At 40.4% G+C, this 21,778-nt stretch overlaps 1 protein-coding gene and 2 long non-coding RNA genes across 3 annotated transcripts; 2 read left to right on the forward strand and 1 right to left on the reverse strand.

Annotated features, from left to right (window-relative positions):
• Nucleotides 1–6,639, forward strand: LOC118599187. The gene is made up of 2 exons (XR_004948480.1): nt 1–344; nt 6,357–6,639. It is a non-coding gene; the product is annotated as an uncharacterized LOC118599187 (long non-coding RNA).
• A 2,349-nt stretch (nt 6,640–8,988) lies between these two features.
• On the forward strand, nt 8,989–12,102 carry xbp1 (X-box binding protein 1). Its single transcript, XM_024275855.2, is given in 6 exon segments — nt 8,989–9,345; nt 9,647–9,743; nt 10,710–10,826; nt 10,910–10,966; nt 10,969–11,076; nt 11,154–12,102. Coding segments are annotated over 6 exon segments (1,149 nt in total). The 5' UTR covers nt 8,989–9,115; the 3' UTR covers nt 11,694–12,102.
• Nucleotides 12,103–16,926: 4,824 nt separating this feature from the next.
• On the reverse strand, nt 16,927–20,473 carry LOC112148614. Its single transcript, XR_002919649.2, has 3 exons — nt 20,322–20,473; nt 19,662–19,801; nt 16,927–19,556 (listed from the first exon to the last, which is right to left on the reverse strand). It is a non-coding gene; the product is annotated as an uncharacterized LOC112148614 (long non-coding RNA).
• Between the last annotated feature and the right edge of the window lie 1,305 nt (nt 20,474–21,778).

Below are 21,778 nucleotides of genomic sequence, written 5' to 3' on the forward strand. Positions count from 1 at the left end.
TCTTGCTTCTGTGTTGCGACAGATCCCTGTTACATCACAGCAAAGCCGGAAAGATCTGTCCTGATAGACACTGAATCATCTGATCTGCCTTCACTCAACACGATGAGTCTAAGGTCGCGATGATGAGTCGCTTTCATGATCTGTACATGCAAAGTGGAGGTCGCCTTATCCTAACAGCTGCTGGCACAAATGCAGGTGCACCGATATGGAGCCAACTGCTGGCAAGTAAATCAAACAGCTCGCCTCGCCGCCCATTTTGACGGAGAGACGATTAAATAATGGCAGACAGAAACTGGATGCTGTGGGAAGAGTCCAGGCCCAGCAAACACCCCAGAGGACTGTGGGTAAGGAGAAACACGTGTAAAAGTAAAGGAGGCGTATGTAAACATCTATGCCTCCCCACCCCCCCTCTGCAGCTGGCTGCTGTCCCAGGGTGTGACCCCGCTCACCCTCATTGTCAAGCCTGGCTTTGCACCATAACCCCCTGTTTACCCTGAACGCCCACCGCGAGCACACAGGGGTGGTTCTGTTTACCCTGCAAGCCGAGCCGTCGCTGCAGAAACCGTTTCTGCTGCTAACACTCCAGCTAACCGCTGGACGGTTGATTATGTTTATGATCTGAAGCTGATGGATTATATTTCATCCTGTTTTTCATAAAAGATAGAAACAAAATCCTTGTAATGAGTTTTATTTGAACTGAGAAGTTATTAAAACATAAAAAGTGAAATGACTTTACTTGGTAATCCCAACATTTCTCTGTCTAATAACTCATATTCCAGTGTTTTCTGTGTCTGGAAGTTTTTTTCTCCTGCTCTTCCATATACTGGGAGTTTTCCTCTCCACTGTCACCCATTGCTTATTCAGTTTGGGAAACACCAACAACCCTTTGATGTCCAGTATTAGGTCATCTTTAGAGATTATCCTTATGCAGTTAGGACAATCTGACCTCATTGAATTGATCCACACTGAATTGTACCTCTAACCACACCAGGACATGATTGTTTGCTCCTCCCCCTTAGTCTATGCTCACACTGCACTCATTGGTGTGGACCCAGAGAAGCACCTATGATTCCTGGTTATGTGTATCCTTATTGGTTTACTGTCTTCAAATCAATGTAAAGAAGAAAGGTTCAAGTTGAGTTACCCAAACACAATATTTTATCAATTTGTGAGAACCATTGAGTATTTATGCAACACATTCTCATCCCCAACTCGTCACATATTGACGTTTGGTTGAAGACCTCTGCCTGACGTTTTGGGTGTCCCCAACTCGTCATTTTTTGACATGCTGGCTGTTTGTAAAATCAAGGATCCGCAACCTCAGGATCGGTACCAGATGTGCACTGGTCCTCGAGACTCGTCCAGAACCTGTATCCTAACTCAGTACCCGTACCATAACCCTAACCCAGTATTGGTTTGCCTCTGGTTAGCGTCTGGTACTGCATCTGGTACCTGTTCGGTTCTGGTACCGCATCTGGTCTGGTGTCAAGTTAAGGTTAGGGTACCTGTACCGGATTTGGGTACCGGTACACTATTCGTCACAGTAATGGACTGGTTCTGGTTCGCGACCCAGAGGTTGGGGACCTGTCGTTTAACGGGAACAGCCAGTACGTCAAAAAGCTACAAGTTGGGGAAACCCAAAACGTCACAAAGTGGTCCTTAACCAAACGCCAATATATGACGAGTTGGGAGTGAGAATGTGTTGATTTATGAGAAGTTGACCAATTGTGTGTCATCCAACGACAATCAAGTTAGTTCTGAAGCCATATTTTTCACAATAGGGACGTCGCCATGTTGGAGCCAGACAATGTTAGTAAGCAGTGTTTGATCCGAGTCAGTCTGAGTCATTGGCTGTCTGTTAGAACTGAGGGGGACCTGGTGGCAGACAAAATGGCAGCTGAAAATCAATAGCCAGAAGGAAGTCCAGAACTGGAACATCAAACCCTCCTTCAGCGCCACTGCACTTTTATATAACACTATATATTACCCTTTTTTTGTGTTTTAAGCTTTAAACCTTTAACACCTGACGTGTTTCTGTCAAAACCTAAAATCCTCTTTGACATACCGTTACTCCTAACATGCTGTGAATTAGCTTGTCTGCAGAGAGAAGCGGTTTTTGTTAATATTATTTTTGAAATTTATAAAATGTTTCCCTCTTTTTACACATTTTAAGTTAATCCTGAACACGAAATCATTGATTTACAATAAAACGTTTTAATAAAAGTGACTACAACTCTTAAATCTTGTCATGAATGTGGTCCTCTTGTTAAAACTGAACTTGTCATCCCCTCCCCCCTTGCATTCCAAATAGAAACCACCCGCTGGTCCCAAAAAGCCAAAATTCCATTGAATTCTATAGAGAAATAAACAGCTATTACTCAGTCATTATATTTGTCAGAATAACCATTCTTGCTCTGGTGTCTCTTTTTAACATGTTCTTGCTAAAACTAGGTCTGGAGGAGGGGGAGGAGTCATGTGGTTGAGTTATCATAAACAGTCAGTGGTCAGAAGTGAGTCACTCATAGAAAAGGTCTTTCATTAAAAGAAAAAAAAAATTTGCAACAATACGAGTATTAAATAACAAGTTTTTTTCACATAAATTTAAGATTTTTAATCTTGTAAATTTATGAGATATAAGTCATAAATTTAGCCTATGACATTTTAAGTCATAAATATACTACTTTATTCTCGTAATTTAACAGTTCAGACTTTTTCATAAATCTAAAAGATTTAAAGTCGTAATTTGAAGCCAAAAAAATTATTTGTAAACTGGCCCTAATACTACATTGTACAACAGAAATCTGAAGAAGTGCAGAACAAAAAAAATTTGGTTCTTCAAAATACACTTGAGCTGACCCGTGTGTTTAACTGATCGCTTAAAATCTCTTTAACGTAACGCCAGGATTGATACGTAGGCGGGACATTTACTTGTGCAGGTTACAACTTCTGTACTTCACCGATATGTCTTTACCGTCTAGTTTTGCTTTCACTATTGGAAAATTCCTGCACTCAGTTTTATATTTTTTTTTTGTTGTTGTCATTTTTGCGACATTGTTCAAGCAGGGACAACATCCCAGCGCCCCCCAGTGAGCAGCTGCTGTAATTGCATGTCTCATCTTGGAGGTTTGGTTGGCTCCAGTCTTCTGTCCGTTATTGAGAGTGCTATATGTGAAAGTGGGCCATATAAAATTCAGCTTTAGCAATGACCTCATGAATCAAAATCCTGTCTAGATTTTGTGTGGGTGTGAGAACAGGACAAATAAACCAGGACTCTCTTGAACCAGAATTAGTCTGTTTGGTCTAAACCAGAACTCAAGAGTTTTCACATCTGCAGCTCTAGAAACTACTGACATGAATTGGTTTTAACCTCTTAAAAAATGTATTTCATACTCTCATTTAAACAACACGTTAAAGAAACAAAAAAAAATCCATTGAATCGTGGGTTATGAGAAGCTCTCTGTGGCTGATGAAATTTGGGAACATCTGCTTTGGAAACTGTCGGGTTTACAGACGGTTGAACGCAGACTTGTCTTGACACAGTTCTGAACGTCTCCAGGTTTACGTTCAGCTGTCTGGACATGTGTTGCATCAGTTACGTCCTCATCTGGAAGAAGTCTAAGCGGTTTTCAAAGATGCTTTTCCAACCCTTTCGCTTGGCTCTGAGATTCCACCCACCTTAATGACAGAGTCAAACACCAGGGAGGATCCTCGCTGCCGCCTTCGTAAGCTCGTCTGTGTTTGAATGTTTGTGTGCGCTTTGGTTTAAGCTCTGGTTCAGCCGAGTCCTCCAGACAAAGCTGAGTGGAGCTTTAGTTCCTCATGCAGCCCCCCCTTTGAGGAAGATTAGTGAAATCCAGGTTGTGTAAGAGATAATTTAAGGCCTGAAACTGAACGCCTGGCTGTCAACTGTTTCACAATGACAGGCTTAGGAGACTTCTTGTTTCTCTGGTGTAGATATAATTATAAAGAGAAAAACTTTTTCATTTCAACAAATTGAAACAATCTATAAAGTAAACTGAACGGAAAAGACACTGATCTAAAAAATGTATGTGCAAAAGTACGGATCTATCTAAAAATATCACAAAAAAATAGTTTTACCAACAGAAAGCACCAGTTCTGTACAGAAATGAATGGTAGACTAAAGGCTGGTTGTTTGAGCTGTATGACCTGGTAATGTCGAGGATTATGTGTCTTGATCTGAACTGCACCTGAACTTCTTCTCTTTGTCAATTAAGAGAAGATGGAACAGAAACCCGAGTGTCATGTCTGCAGTGAGGTGGAAGCATGATAAGCTCAGCATGGACTCTCTCTGTGGCCGTGTGCTGCTTTTAAATGGTGCTCCAAAGAGGTGTGGCCCTTTGACTGATGGGTAACCATCAAACCTTCGACTCTGCCTTTAAACTGTAAGGTGGAGCCAACACAGTTCTCTGTGTAACCACTCGCTAGTTTGTAACCCAATCAAAGCTTGTCTTGATCACTTCAGTAAAAAAATAAATAATATTTACATCAGAAATGCTTAAAAGTTGGCTTTTACTTTCATTTTCTAATACTTAATGATAACTGTACAAGTTTTTTTTTTTTTAATTTCATGATCAAAATCATTCAAACATGTGGGTGTGGCTGATTAACAAAACAGTCCAATTATAAGCTCTGAAAAATGTCTCAGTAAATGCAATCAAACACCTGACAGGTGTGCAGTTTTTTGCCTATTTTTGGAAAGAAAAGGTTTGTTGACGTCACATTCACACCCCTGTCCACCAACCCCCTCTAACCTGACCCCAAACTAAAAAATTGATGTAGTGAAAACCAATGGGTCACACAGAAATCTATGGATAAAGTTTGGTCTACTGATTTTGGAATAGTGTGAGTTCTGTGACATCATACCCTCCCTTCTCTTTTAATAGTCACGGTCTTATACAAACCAATGGCATTAAGAACATTGTCCATTGATTAATTTTTTTTAACACTACAAGGAGAATTTACAGAATTATATGGTTTACATAAAGTATGAAATCAAAAATCCATCTGTCTCGCTTACTTCACCTTAACTTACCCCTCCCTATATGTCAGGGGTGTCAAACTCAAGTCCTGGGCCAACGTCCTGCTGGTTTTCCAGAAACCCTGCCTTATCTGCTGCTGATTATCTGGATCAGGTGTGTTTAGCCAATAAGAAGCTTCTATGGCAGCTTGGTTGGAAAACATGTAGGACACCAGCCCTCCAGGGGTGAAGTTCGAGACCTGTGCTATATGTTGTACAAGAGTTGTTCCCTGCAGCACGGCCATAGACAAAATTGTGAATGAAGATTTTCATTCCGTGCGTCATATTTGCACCTGCCGCCTCTCTTTGGATGCATGTCAAATTTACTGCTTGACGTTGTAAAGCCCCGACCGCGGAGCGACTGCCAAAGTTTTTCTGGACTTCATCCGTTACCACATCATGGAAAGCATGGATGATGTTGAGCGAGTAGCTTGGGTTTATATGTTTTGGAGAGCTCTACAGAAGCAAACATGTTGCCATGTTTGGGTTCAACAGATCATTCAGTCTCTCTTGATGTGGTGTACTTTACTCCTGATGGTCGTTTTAAACTTTACTTCTGTCTGCCTGTGGTCCAATTTGAGCATTAACTTGAGAGCTGAAAAATAAAAGTAAAACAAGGATCTTTTTATTATTGTCTTGGTTAAAATTAGAATAACATTATAGGCCCTTGGAGCTGGAGGGATCTGCTGGCTACGCTGGCTATGCTATTTACCTGGCAGCTGGCTAGCGTTGTAGGCTTGATTGCTCCAGCTCCATGGGCTCTGAGACCAATTGTTGACCTGTCCAGGGTGTGTCCCGCCTTCGCTCAACAGTAACCGGGACAGCAACCCCATGGCCCCAACGGGTTAAGAAAATGGAAGGAAGTTCAAGATGAAAATTCCTGCATTGAGCGGCCATGTTGGATGCAATTTTCTACCCTTTGATCGAGTCACTGAAAACAACCTAAAGCTGTCTCTTGTGTTAACCTTGCTCCCACGGCCTAAATCCCACAACCTCAGATTGTGTCTGTACATTGTCTTCACATTCAAACTTGACGCCTCTGCCATACGAGTCACGTTCAGCATGAATGCATAATAAGGGCTCACAAAGTAGTCTACGACCTTTACGTTTCACCTGCGTGCCACATACAGGCTTGACTATTTTTCTCTCTTGAACGGCTACATCCACCCATAAGGCCAGTTATAGTGAAGCTTTTGGCGCAATTAATAACGAAGATTTACTTCCTCTCGAGCATGCAGGGTGTTCATCGTCACTCATCAATTAGTATCCACAGTCAGAAGCACAAAATTCAGTAAAGTTTGTTTTTTCCACATTCCAGACATTGAGCCTGCCCACCTCAACCCCATTCTCCTCCTGGCTCTTCGATTGGCGCGGTCCTGCCTAACCCTTATCAGCGTCCGGGCTCTGGGTCTCTTCACCTGGCTCCCCCAGCTTCCTGCGCCTCGTCTCCTCCAAAACTTGAATGGGGGGGTCTCTTCACCTGGCCCAAGGTCTTCATTAGCAAGCAAGATTTCTCCAGCCCAGAGCCCAACCGCCAAAAGACTTTTATTTTCATCCTAAATGTTTCACAAATATCTTCACAATTAAATCTTTCAATTCTACTTTCAAGTTCTTTGCTTATTGAAGTGAAGGTTCGGCGGTAGGTTTTATTTCATTCCTGTCTAGGAAAGAGTCAAAAAATCCCCTTTTATGAGTGATGGGGACTTTGTAGGTAAAATTTTTAGGATCCTCTTTTTCAGCCCTGTTTCATTCCAAAGTAAACGTAAGATTCCTCCAAGTGTTCTTCAAACTCACTTCAAATTCTTGAAGACACTTAGAGCAGCAGGGACCGCCACATTTGGAGAGCGCTTTAATCTTCTCGCCTCTCACTGCCCGGTGGGCTGTAACTTCACTTATACTGTGTTGTTACACCCAGGTGAGCATACAGGCCTCATAAGAGGATTTTCATTAGAAGCTTACAACTCTGTGAGCCGACACAACCGCTACTATCCCTATCAGGAGCAGGGAAATCGTGAGCATGATTAGCTTGCGTAGGAGCTTGAACATTTTCATACTATTCTTTCAAAGATAGAAACACAGTAAAACTGAGATAAAAAGTGGAAAAACATTCCCAAACTTCACTGCAAAGTGTTTTGCTATTCTTTTTCTTGATGACATCTAATAGCATTTCCTACCAAAGTGAAGAAATGTTTGACTTTACTATCCATTTCTCTGTGTCACAACAACCCTAACACTGAAAATGCAAAGAAAGCAAATAGATATTTGCTCAGCTTTGTGCACTTTTAAATGGAGGATGTCCTGTATTCAGATCCGGTTATGCGCAGCGTTGCAAACTAAGACTCTCACTTTTTCAGATGTTTGCTCTGCAGTGGCAGTAAAGCTGTTTGCTCTCGTCGCTGCTGTTATCGTCGCTGGAGTCACAAAGTAGAAGGAAGGGCAAAGGGCTGCCGAGCTGCAGACGTGAATTCCTGTTTAAAAGCAAATAAAAGTTTAAGGAAGAGAAGCTGCTTAGGTTATCACATTTTACTTTCAACCTGTATTTTTGCTGAAGTGCATAAAAAGCCGTGTGAAGTCAGTTTATGTGATGAACTTCACATCAGACTTTTTTACTTGAGAGAGTACATACTTGCTGACTTGACAGTTTTTTTTATTTTGCTGCAACCACATCCTGAGGTTTTCATTTTATTCCGAAGAAATGACTTTAATTTCAACTAACTAAACAAACCTGAACATTTGCGCCTTGGATGACGTTTGAAGTTTAAACAAACCGAATAAATGGTGAAGCCGTCCCATTTATCATCTTCCACAACAACAACGTTCAAATCAGTCGATTTCACAATTTTCCATTTTTTTTAAGAAATAAAAAAAGTCAATTAAGTCTTAAAACAAAAGGAATGTTACTTTAAGGAAGAAGGAAATCTCAAAGCAGGAATGAGGAGTGGTAAAACTTGTTAAGTTGGTTAATTAGTTACCGTAATAAAAGGGAAAATGAGGAAATGAGAGAAAACAAAAAATGTAGACTGACATAGAAGTTAAAACTAATTTGAAAATTAAGAGAATAATTGTTGATTGTGAATGCAGCTTGTAGCCAATGCAGCCTTTATAACATAAAGCTTGTCTTCTGCTGCTTCTTCATTATGATTTTTGGCACACATGACCTCAACAGTGTACTTTCAGTTGTTTAGTTCTCCTAGTGTCAGATGTTCTGTTCCTAAAGTACCATTCTGCTTTTGCTTTTGCTTACTTTAATGGCTTTTTGAAATATTTAGGTATTAGGAATTAAAAAATAATAGTAGAAATGTATTTATTAAACTTTCAGCTAAATGTTTTACTCAAATTTTAAACAATTCATAAAAATTTGAACTTTTCATTGGTCAAAACAGTAACTGTGTTCATAAATTTACATTTATCTTAAGTGTAAGGGCCAAATATCGAAGATAATCAGAATATTTCAGTACTACGTTTTTTTTTAATTAACTCTTCAGAGTTAAGCTTTTTTGGCTAATAATGATCCACAAAGTTACATAATTTTTTTGCAGTTATTTCAAACTTTAATTATAGAGTGCATTTTGTATGGTTGTAAACAAGTTTTTACAAGTGCACTAAGCTCGACAGAAATAAATACTTTTGAGTGTTTCTGCATCTTTAATTATGTTCATCATACTATTGTTTTTACACAAAAATGCTAATTTGAAGTATTTGTTATTGATATTTTTCATTGACAAGCATTGATATAAAGAACATTTTTCTTCATTGGAGATAAAATCTGATGCAACTATGACAGAAGAGAAAGCAAACGTTCAAAACATCAACAGGAACCTGAGGGGCTTTAAATTTGTGAAGCATCAGTGTAAACTTGCATCAGCACCTTAACCAATTACAGATCGATATGGTTTTACGTCACAGCCCAGGGAGCCAATCAAATTGCACCACGACGATAGAAAAGATCGCAGTTGCTGCCCACATCCTCAACCAGGAGAGGAGCCGCTCAAGGATCATCTGACATTTTTCGGGGCGACCCGGAGAATTTATTTTTATTTTTAATAGTCAGATATCATAAAGAAGGGGTGCTCAGTCATGGTGGTGGTCGCTACGGGGAGCGGTGGAGCCCACAAAGTGCTCCTGATATCCGGGAAGCAGGCGGGCTCGTCCGGCGGCTCGCAGACGGCCTTCGGCCGGCCCATCTCCGTCGTTCTCCCGTCCAGCCAGGTGTCGTCGGACTCGGACTCGAACACATCCGCGGGGCCGCCGGTACGGAAGCGGCAGAGGCTCACGCACCTCAGTCCAGAAGAGAAGGCACTGCGCAGGTTGGTGGAGTAAAAATAAAAATTTAAAAAAGGAACAACTTCGAAAATGAGGCCGCTATTGCTCACATTTCGACGGACACGCCCAAAGTTGACCAATTTGTCCCAGAGTAAACGACAACTTCAGCTTTTAGCCGACTTTTCAGCTCATAAAGTAGATATTTAAAGATGTAATAATGAGGCAGATTGCGGCTCCTCTGATAACGCTGCGCCCTTTGAACGGGCGCGTGCCTGCGTGGCACAAACATGGCTGAACGTGCGGGTCAGCAGCAGCAGCATCACGGAAATCCTTCTTCCTCCTCAGGAAACTCAAGAACAGAGTGGCGGCACAGACGGCCAGAGACAGGAAAAAGGCCAAAATGGGGGAGCTGGAGCAGCAGGTCCTGGAGCTGGAGCTGGAGGTGCGTGACATGAGTGATTATGAGGGGAAATCACTGCTGACTGAAGAGTTCTGGGTGGGCAAACCACGGCCCGAGGGCCAAATGCGGCCCGTCAAGCCCTTTAATCTGGCCCACCAAACTGGAATAATTTGTATTAATAATCCTTTAATGATTTATTCTGGTGGATTTGTTGTTTCCCAAGTCGGTCATTTTGCAATCATTAAAACACCACATGAACGCAACATTTCTCCAAGTTTTGCTTTTTTTTTTTTTTTTTTTTTTTTTTTTCCTGAGGGACATCTGCTGCAAAAATGAGAGCAATCTATTTTTTTAAGTTAAAACTCCAAAATGCTCAGTTTTAATTTCAATTTTAAATAAAAAATAAAGTACATTTTCTTTCTTTTTTTATTTTTTTATTTTTTTTCGATCTGCTTTTACTGCAGCCCTTCTGTCAAATTTTAAAACCCTTCGCGGGCCATGTGTCAAAGTTTGGCCGCTCTTGCTCTAACATGTGTCAAAGTCGAGGCCCGTGGGCCGGATCCGGCCCTCTGGGTAAATCTATCTGGCCCTCCAGGTCATTTTATTATTATTAATGGCCTGACGTTATCTTGCGCTTATTTCTAACTTGCATAATTTAAGGTTTAAGTTGACTTATGCTGGAATGAAATTCCTGCCTTTTTATTATTCATAATTATGTTAAATTAGTTTTAAAGTTGAGCATTCTGCTATCTTTTTGGACTATTTTGGCATATACTGCGATTTTTCAGGTTATTTTGGAGTTTAGGTAATATTTCAGCAACATGTTAACTGGTTTTGCTAAAGTTCATAATTATGTTAAGTTACAATTTTAAAGTTTTAAAAATGTAGGCTCATATTGTTAAATGTTTATCCTGTTTCAGTCCACGACCTAAGGTGTGGTTTAGATTTCGGCCCCTTGTGCGATTGAGTTTGACGCCCCTGTTCTAACCTCTGCTTCTCCTCCTGCAGAACCAGAAACTTCACATCGAAAACCGGCTGCTCCGGGAAAAATCCAGCGGTTTGTTAACAGAAAATGAGGAACTGAGACAGAGACTTGGGTTGGACACTCTCGAGTCAAAACCAAAGGTGGGAATTCTGATTTGGTTGCATCTTTTTTGGTTTTCTGAGCAGGTTTTTGACTTTATTATCTTTTTTTTAACCCCATGAAGGTCCAGACTTTGTCGTCCAGTGTGAGCGAAGCAGGTTTGGGGACCGGGTCTTCTGAGTCCGCAGCACTCAGGCTATGTGTGCCTCCGCAGCAGGTGCAGGCCCAGCAGTCCCTAAAGCTGAAGACCTCTCAATGGATACAGATAGTCCTTACTCTTCAGACGCTGAGGTGAGCTCCAGTGCTTTCTTTTCTAAAGCAAAGTTTGGTTTGGATCTCGGTTCTGATCGACCTTCTTCCCTCCCCAGTCTGATCTGCTGTTGGGCATTCTGGACATCCTTGACCCAGAGCTGTTCCTCAAGTCATGCGAAGAGCCGCCCCAGGAGGTGCTGCTGGTCGGAGGGGGCGACCCAGTACCTGCCGCCGCACCTGCAGCTGTGGGGGCCCCATCAGTTAAGCTGGAGACCCTTAATGAACTGATTCACTTTGACCACATCTACACCAAGCCCGTGGAAGGGCTGGAGAGCAGCAAAGACCAGAAAACAGATGAGGCGTCCTTCCCCGCCGAGGAGGAAGTTGTGGTGGAGGAGGAGACGGTCTGCGTGAAGGACGAACCGGAGGAGGTGGTGATCCCGGCCTGCCAGGCTCAGACGGCTGACCTCTTCTCCTGCTCCCCTCAACCCGCCCTGGCTTCTTTGGAAAAGGAGGCCTGCCTGGCGGACACCTACAGCGACTCCGGATACGAAGGGTCCCCCTCCCCGTTCAGCGACATGTCGTCCCCGCTCTGCTCCGACGGCTGGGAGGACATGTTCGCTAACGAACTCTTCCCCCAACTTATCAGCGTCTGAATCGGCTCCTCTGGCCGCAAAGTTACAGCACACTGTACATACACATGATGTGTAGCTTCATCAAATCCAGAAAAAAAACACCTGTAAGAAGATCTTTTAACTGCTGGGGGTCTTTAGCATGACAGCAGGTCTGTGCCATCACCGTGTGGCAGATGGACCCAAATGATTTCACATCACAGCATCTAAGATTGCCAGAAAATCTTTCATTCGCTGTCCTGAACTAATTTTGGGTGAATTACAGTATTTGTTTATGTATTTAGTGGAAGGGGGGGACCCAATGTTTAAATATTACTTTATTTATTTGTGTCATATCCGGAGTCTGTCTGTACGCTTGTAAATTTCATCTGTTTTCTGATCATAACTGCTCTTCTTAAAGCAAATTACTGCATTAAAAAAATTTTGCATTGCATCTTGTGTCAGACTTTAGTTTTACTTTAACACTTTTTTTGTTTTGTTTTTCAGTGTGAACCAAGAAAATGGGGGATTTAGACAATTTCTAGAGTAAACAAGAATTATGGAATCATTAATGGTTATGGAGGAATAAGTTCTTGCAAATCTGGAGGGAAAGTGATCACATTTGAGTCCAGAAGAGTTTTGCATGTGAGGAATGTTGAGGCCAAATCCTGAAGTTGAGTCAAACTTGATGCTTTAAATCCAGAGTGAATACAGAAGCTAGTTTGTGTTTAAAGTGTAGAAACTTTTTAACAGTTTCTGCTTGGGACAACTAAAAATTGGAATCTAAAGTTTTAGTGCTAAATTCCACCTGGAGTCACTGTATTGGAACCTGATTCCTATTTTTGCTTGGTTTTTCCAAATGAATGGAAAAAATAGTCTAATTTTCCAAACTTTGCCTAGTTTGGCATCAAACCGGGAAAAGGATTCAGAAAACGCCTCAACCCGGTCTTTCCTTAATGGTCTGATCCATGTTTCGAATTTAAATTAAGTAAACTCCTTATCAAACAGAGAAGATCTGTTTATACAAGGCCACTATTGCTGCTGTATCATTTCTTCAGTTCACTGTAGAAAGATGAACCACAAAAGTTGAAATGTCTATCCTTTTGTCTGATTCACCAAGATGGCTTTCGTAAAGTCAGAAAATAAATGCCCCTCACTTGTTTTTTTTTTTTTTTAGTAAGATGAATCCATGCAGAGCTAAAGCCACTTTTAAGCTAAACCACTAGTATTAATTGTCAGGTCAAATTAAAGTTAAATATTGGTTTTCTAGAAAACCTAGAAATCTGGTTCCATTGTAATTAAAGTGAGATATTTAGAGATTTTCAACAACTTAAGCAGAGAAAAGCCTGATCATGGAGGTGCTCCATCCTGGAGGTCATGACCTGAAGGTATCTATAACCTTTTCTTCCTCGTCAGACAGAGAAACCATCTCAGTAATGTTCATACTGAATGCTCAAACTGCTTTGGCTCAAAGTGACCCAGATAAAGTAACAGATACATCTGAAGAAACCAGTTTCTCAGTGAATCAGCAAACATACCTACAAGTCATACTGGTCCAACCCGGTTTGAGGTGTGTCTGGACTGTTCTGGATGTTCCTGATTTTCAATGTGGAGGGTTATGGGAAGCATTTCTGAACTTATTAAAAAAAAAAAACTTGTTTTTCTTAACCTTCCTTCTAAACTCAGTGATGAGTTTTGTTTCCGGTTGACAGCTCCCATGTTCTCAAGACACGCCCCCACCACCCTAATTGTTTCTAGCTGAAAACATCTAGTCCAGTCACCAAAAGAGCCATTTGGTCCAATTTCTTACTTACCAAAACCCAGCAAGAGGCCTCAAGTCTCAGTAAACTTTTTAGAAAAATAGCCCATTCATTTCTAAAATTGAGCTTTTTAAATATTTACAATAAGTGAATTATGAAAGTGTCACTCCCACTCCGATCAGATTTTGATCTATTTTAAGTGTTCCTAATAGTCTTTTAATTCATATTATGCAATTTTTGGCCAAAAAAATAGAAAAAATCTGTTGTTTGTTAAGGACATAGTTTCTGTAGTAGTGTATTAGAAAATCCCCTCTGAGTTGTGGGTGGGACCATTGATGCAGAGCAACCCCGTACCCCTTTCCCCTCACCTCACTCTCTGTTACTCTCTCTCTCTCACTAGCTTACAGACCCTCACACCCCAAACCCAACCTAGTAATGTCAGAGCTATCCAGACTTACGGTTTTGATCCAGATTCCAGCTCAGACGAAGAAAACAATGATGTTCATGGATCTAATCGTCTATAAGTGGATGGATCAAAATGGGGCGGATAGTCACTGTGACCCACCCACCATATAAACACAATCTTTTTTAAACTAAATCTTTTTCCTGCTCCTGATTCACAACATTTGGAAGAAGAAGAAATTTAGAAATTGAATTTTAAACTTTATGAATGGCCTCCATCACTAGAAAAGTGGCACAATAAGATGTTAAAAACACCAAAAACACCTTCTTCATTGGAAGTCTTTAAACTTAATCTTTCTAGAAACAAAATGTTTCTCTCTGCACCTTCATCTGGTAGGATGTGGGAGGTTGAAGAAAACCACAGAGTCGTTTTGACGTTGCTGCACCCCAGCTGGTACATATCTGGGTCCTCGTTTCCTGTTGTTTGCGTAACCGCAGCAAAGATGAAACCAACCTCACAGCTGCTGGGCTGAAACTGAAACACGTCCGCCGGTGGACGCGTCTCAGTTTCGGGCAGTGGATTCTGGTCCGAATCAGGGCAGCAGACTCATCTCTGTTTCGTAGTGGGGTTGTCTGATTTTGTTTACATTTGAATGAAGGACTTTTGAAGAGTTTCTGCTCAAGCAGGAACTTGGAATGTTTTATGAAACATTTCCTGACCTAAAAAAAGAGTTTATTTTTGCTTTATGCTGCTCTGACACAAGTTTTTTTCTAACTTTTTGCAGACGATGTTTGAATTTACCTTACAGATGATGCTGACTTTTTACTTAATACTTCTCAATGAATTTGATCTGCTTCCCTTCTTCACCATTCTCTATCATTTACTTTTCATTTAGTTCTCCATGTCTGCATTTGGTGCAGTGCAATTTTTGTGTTGTCACTCTTTCCCACCTCTTCCGGGAGAGCAGGAGAGATTCCAGATTCCAGGTAGCTCCTCTGTGTTCTTGTCCTTGGTCATGGACCTTGTCTCTGGTTTATGTCGAAACGAGAGAGATTCCAGGTGGCTCATCTGTGCCCCTGTTCTTGGCAGTGGACCTCGCCTCAGGCTCGTCTTGGAGAGGGAGAGATTCCAGATTCCAGGTGGATCATCTGTGTTCTTGTCTTTGGTCATGGACTTCGCCTGTGGCTCGACTCGGAGAAGGAGAGATTCCAGATTCCAGGTAGCTCCTCTGGGTTCTTGTCCTTGGTCGTGGACCTCACCTCTGGCTTATGTCGAAGCGGGAGAGATTCCAGGTGGCTCATCTGTGCCCCTGTTCTTGGCAGTGGACCTCGCCTCAGGCTCGTCTTGGAGAGGGAGAGATTCCAGATTCCAGGTGGATCATCTGTCTTCCTGTTCTTTGCAGTGGACCTCGCCTCAGGTTTCTCTTGCACCACCAGATGTCCCCCAGCTCCATCTGGATGAAAGAGTGTCTCTGCTCCTGTCCTTGGCAGTGGACCTCACCTCTGGCTCGTCTCGTACCCCCAGCTGTCCCCCAGTTCCATCTGGATGAGCCCATCTACTCCACAATTCAAGCATGTAATTGTAGAGTTAAAGTGTAGAGTTAGATAAGATATTTCTTCTTTAGCAGTCCTGGTGTGATGCCTATTTTCCTCACTAAGAAGGAGGATCTAAGGGCAGGAATGCTGAGTTTAGCTCAGTTTGTTTAGTTTAGTTTAGCAATCAGCTATTGAGCTGGTTATGAGTGATTTTATGTTTTTGGACAATCACCAATGTGAAGCCCGTTAAAACAACTGTGTTGTGCAATTTGGCTATATAAAGAAAATTGAATTGAATTGAATCCATTCTTTGCTAAATCTGTTCCACTGAGAACAAATGTGTAGCTCTTAGATTTTGATTTTTTAAAGTTTTCATTCAGGATGTCCAACTTAAATATTAAATACTTGGAGACTTTGTGAGAAACTTTCAACTTCATATCAACACTTTATTTGACTTCTGGTGGTTTTATGTTGCTTTTATTGATTTTGATCCATAAAATTGTTTTTATTTGTAATTTTTGCTTTTTGTTTGTGGTTTAAGTTTTCACAAATTGAGTCATTTCTGAGCTCTAGAAGACTTTACCTATACAACCATTTTACTGTCCATTTTCATCAAATCCTGGGTTCCTTTGATGGTACATTTGGACAAAGGTGACAGCAACCTCCATCTTTGTTTTTGTGAAAACCTTTTCTCCTTCACGGGGAATCCCACCGACGTTCTGGATGTCAGAGTTCGTGCCTAAATTAGAGGCAGGCTTGTCATGCTAATATGACACTGTTGTCACTTATGCACGGATTTGGATAAACCTCGGAGCGCGTCTCCGGTTACCGCACTCAGCAGTCTTATAAAGAGGATTGCTAAACCTGCACTGGCAGCTGCCATGTGGATGTACACACTGCATACAGTTGGAGCTTTCAATCTGTTCATACACTGCAAAAACACAATATCACCAATGATATTTTGTCTAGTCTCTAGTTCAAATATCTTATCATTGATGGTAACTTTCTTTTTTAAATGTAGCAATTTGCTGAGACAACTGAATATGTAATTGTGTCATTTGATCTGAAAACAACTTATTTTGGTAATATATCAAATGAAACTACTTTGACTTATAATTACAAATAATATTAAGTACTTTATCCTAAAATGTTCTCATTCTAGTCTGGTCTAGAAATAAGGTCAGTTGCACAGTTATAGCGGTTAAAATAGGATATTCTGTGGGAAAAATTTTAAGAAGCAGCTTGGAAATAGGAAAAGAACATTAAAATAAGAAGCAGCAAATGATTTTTAATTAAAATTAAATTTCAATATATAAGATATCTACAGTGAACTAGGAAAAGCAGCCTTTTCTATTGCAGCTTTCCTCCTTTAATTATTCTGTTCATCTTAATTGCATTTTATTTCTACTTTATTGTCTTAACTGTTTTTATTTTCATGTGACGATGACTTTCTGCCCAGGTGTTCCTTAAAAAAGAGATCTAAGCTCATTGGGATTTGCTGGTAAAATAAAGATTAAATAAAATTCAGTAAAATAAAATAAAACACAAAAATATCAAAAAATCTAGATTTTCACACAACTTGTCAAAAAACACAAATAAGAAAAAAAAAATAACATTCAGACATGATTATTAAAAATAAATGTTACACAACCCAGCAAAAAGTATTTTTGGCTAATTCCAAGCAAATGGTTTGCAATATTGTTTGGTTTATATGAGCCAAACTGTTGTTAATTTTGACAACAAGAGTGTAATGAGTCCAAAAGACTCATTTTAAAACCAAATTTGAATTAAATGACAATACAATTACATTACAAGTTACTCCATCTTAAAACCCGCATAAAATCAAAACTACAGCATTTATTTTTAGACCATAAATCAAAATTTTTGTTTCAAAATTAATGACAGTGAATGCCAGTCTAACTTTTCCCACTTTTTTATTTTAAGATAACATTTTTTGAGTCTTAAAATAAGTGTTTCTGTTGTCAAAAAAGTTGGAAAGTTTTGATATTAACTCATTTTAATGAATGTCCTTATTTCTAGATCTTAGCTCTTATTCTGAGTAAACATTCTCAACAGTGTTGATTATGAGAAACCCCTGGAGGATAAGTTAAAACAACATGATAAAACCTGATAAAATATCCAGTAAAGTTTGAAATCTTTGCTAGTGTCAAATAGTTTTCAGTTTGTGTCTATAAATATACCTACTTTAATGATATATGTATCGTTTCTTTAAGACATCATAATTTCAATTATCAGACCAAGATTCTTAAAGATGAGGGTTTAAAGTCAATTAAAAGATTAAATTATGTGTTAAAAGAGGAGGACATCATAACTTATTTTAAGAAATTTACCAAGAAAAAAATTCTATTTGTGGATTTTTTGATTTATAACAAGGAAAAAAACACATTATATTCAATATTCTTTAATTTGTTTTGAGGACATTTTTCACTGTTTTTATTATGGCAATTAATGAAAGTATCAAACACTACAGTAGAGCTGGAGCTCCAGCAGACTCCAAACTTTTATGTTTAACGTGTAAATCCAGTTTTTAGAGCTAAAATGAAGAAAAGAGCTGGTCAAACAAAAGACGAGAGAGGAGCTGAAGGGGTGAGTCGATGCTCATGTGATGGTTTCCTCATGTGAGGAGTCTCACAGCTCCAAACTGCAAATGAGGACAGAAAACGGCCTGAATATTTTCACTGCTGCTCCCTCATGAGAAGGAAATAAGGAGGCTCCGCTTTGGTATTCAGGACAGTTTGTGGATGATTTCACCTGGAGGGAAAGTGAGTCACCCTTCCTGTCATTACCGACAAACAACATCTGCCCGTCTCTTTTTTCCCCTGAACATCATTTCGTGGTTGAGCTGCTTGCTTTGCACTCAGTCACTTATTAATAACCAAGAACAAAGCTAGCTAATCCTGTTTCCCTACAGGTTGTTGTACTCATTAGTGGCAGCAACTTAATAACTCTTTATTGAATTCCTACATTCCAAAATGCTCACATAACGTTCAATCAATATATCAAAGCACCTGAAAGCAGCCGTCAATCACCAAGAGTGGGGCATAAATGACTTCCTCGTCTCTCCTGCTTCTTGCATAATAATGAAGTGAAGATGTATCCATTCATTTTAATTTTACGCCTTCAGAGACGGTCAGAGTTGCAGCTAAAGCCTAAAGGAGATTTCCTCTGGGCTCTGTTGGCCTTCCAGCGATAATAACGGCACCAGCTTGTCATATAAAAAGTTGCTGCAGAAAAGTCCCCGTCGGTAAATTTAGACGTAGAGTGACAAGGTGAGGTCATAGGAGACTCTGACTTCATCGTTTACCATGTGATAAAGCGCTGCATTTTCAGCATTTAGGAAAAAAAAATCGTATTATGTACTGTAACTCCTTAACGTCTTCATGTCTGACCTAAATTCCAAATACGTAATGGTAATTAAGTGGATATAATGGTATGTTAGGATATAATGACATGAGGCACGTAGGGTTAACAGACTGGTGTCAGAAGTGAAGATGTACCAAGTTCAAAACAAAAGCATCAGTAAATGGAGAGTATAATGTGTTTTTTTGTACATTTTTACTGGAACCAGAGGATGTCTAAAGCCCAGAAGGCAAGAATGTTGAAGTCATTTTCAATTGTTTCCTTTTTTATGAACAAAACAAGAAAGCGAAAAGAGCATCTCTCCCTCTTCAAGGAGGCCTGGAGGAACTGGTTCCGATTGGCTGAAAACCCAGTTTAGGTCGTGGCTCTGTGAGGCTAACAGGACTTCATCTGTCGATCCTTTTATCCAAAGCGGTTTAGATTCAAACATTTGTGGAGTTGGATGTCTTCCTGATAATCACACCAAAATCAATTCCTGCATCAAATTCTCTGCTGGACGCCTGTCCAAAAAGGTCTTTATAAGCTTGGTGACCCTAACTCGTGTGGGAGGAGCTACCATCAAACTTTTTTTGCCTCATTGCTATATGGAGCGGTGTCTGTGTATATATCTCATTATAATGGATTGAAGATGTGGAGGATGTTCAGAGATTAAAATTAGTTTTTCTAAAAATGTCTTCAGAAACTCAGTAATCTCCATGTCCGGGTTCATGAGATCATTCAGAGACTCTCCCGGTACGGTTAGCTTCCCTCCTTCTGTAGGAACGTCGAATGATGACTGCTGTCCACCTCAACGTCCACGCTTCTGTGACCCAGTTTGAAGGCTTGATGTCTGAGGGTGGAAAAATACGAATAAAATGGGAAGAAATGTATTATTACTTGGATTGAAAAAGGGAAAATATAAGGTTAAGGAGACCTTATGATAGGAGGTAACCACCTCGCCATGTCACAGCAACTCTCTGTCTGCCGGTTAGCTGGCGAACCAATCATTCAAGCCCCATAGGCCCTGCAACAGACTGGTAACCTGTCCAGGGTGTATCCCACCTTAACCCAACAGGCTCCGGCAACCCCACGGCTCTGAGAGGGAAACAGCAGGTTAGGAAAATGGATAATAATAGTGGATTAGATTTATCTGCTTTTTTACCAGGTGCTCACAATGTATATCCATATTCATTCACACCTCATTCATGCTTGGTGATGGTAAGCTACTGATGTAGCCAAAGATGACCTAGAGCAGTCTAACAGAGGCGTGGTCACTGAAACGGTCCCCTCTGGAACAGACCTATCAGTTTTACAACAAAATACCATTCCCCACAATCATCTACAACATCCACAACCTTGAGGGTTTGGGTGGAACGTGAACAACTCCAACCCTGGAACTATTTACTGTGAGAACTTTACCAGGAAAATTAAAAACAAGCTGTTTCCTGTGGAGTTCTTGATGATTTAACATCAAGTTTTGGACTTGATAAAACGGTATTAACCTTGTGGAAATGTAATATTGGCTGCCTTTATAATCTAAAGACAAAATAGAAAAGTTTAGGAGAACAAACAATGATATGAAATCCAAGCTAACATCAGGAAGGTCAAAACTCACATAAAAAAAGAGCATCTTTTCTCTTAGAACGGTCGTGACGTGGGCATTGAATTAATGACTGAAACATTTTGTTCGGAGGATGACGGCAGGTCGGGTTTTGGCTTCCAGGAGTGAAACTTAATGAGACAGAGTCTCATGCAGGCTGCAGGAGAACGGACGTCACACATTACACAAGGCTACGTCGCCATGGTTACACGTCTGTACATGTGGCAGCTCAGTGAGAGGCACTCAGTCGACTGAGAGAAACACAACGATATCTTTGGTTCCTCCTTCCAAACAAAAGACACAAACAATCTTTTAAAGTTCACTCAAAGATTTCACCTCAATAGACATTTTTTACTCCCAGACTGCTATAGACTTTTAGAATAAGGGAGTGTTGAAACCTGATGTTTATGGTTGGTTTTTCCAAGCGTGCTCAGTGGGACCCTGTAATGAGAGACTCATCTAAACATCTATTTCAACAGGATCACTGAACTCTCACACACAGGCACTTATGTGACCCAAATACTGTAATTCCTGCTTAAAACGTCAGCTTTCATTTGATTTTATCAGGACCACCTGATACAACAAAAACAAATTTGCTGTTACAGTTTTACCGGGTGTTTTCGTATTTCAGCCCCACACCGATGAGGTCTGAGAGTCAAATGTTTCTTTCAGTTCAGGTTTTTTTGCCAGATTTTTGCGCAACTCTGAACATTTTGTCCACAGTTGACATGAAGAGACAAGCAGAGGAAAATGTGGTTGTAAAAATCCTTGTGAGGTGTAAATACTTTCTATTGAAGAGTGGAAAAATGTACACATACATTTGGAGGTGTGAGAAATCGCAGATTTAAGTGACTTTTAGAACTGGGCTTCTGTCCAAACACCTATGAACTCAAGAATTGCATTTATTTGGTCTTTTATTATTGGGAAAAAAAATCCAGATGAATTTTAAAACATTGTTCTTCAATGGAACCTTTGTGGATTACAAATCTTCACAGATAAACTACGTTCAAAACTTTTACTCAGTCATTCTAATAGTCAGAATGACCATTCTTGCTCTGATAACTTAAAAAAAAATAAAGTTCTTGATTATCCTTTCTTTTTCATGATATTTTTATAATGTATTCAAGCTATAAAATGACCAATCAGATGCCTCAATAAAAGTAGGTGGAGCCTGCTGGCCCCACGCCCAATGTTCAAAATGTTTGACAGATATCGTGCAGCCCACTTTAGGGTGGTAGGGGTGTGGGCTTCTAACAAGCTCCCTCTCGATTGGCCACAGTGGTTGCCATTAAACAGTTGACTCATACCAATTCGGACCAATCCCATTTCCATTTCTCAGATACAGTCAATGGGCAGAACAAGGTCTGAAGTGTTTGACTGGTTGGGGAGTTCACATTCAGTTCACACTCATGGTAGTTCCTATGGTTGAGCGCCTCTTTCCCATCAGTGCCCAATCAAAAGTCTCGCTTGGG

Source organism: Oryzias melastigma, linkage group LG9 (assembly GCF_002922805.2).
Source record: "Oryzias melastigma strain HK-1 linkage group LG9, ASM292280v2, whole genome shotgun sequence".
NCBI lineage: Eukaryota > Metazoa > Chordata > Actinopteri > Beloniformes > Adrianichthyidae > Oryzias > Oryzias melastigma.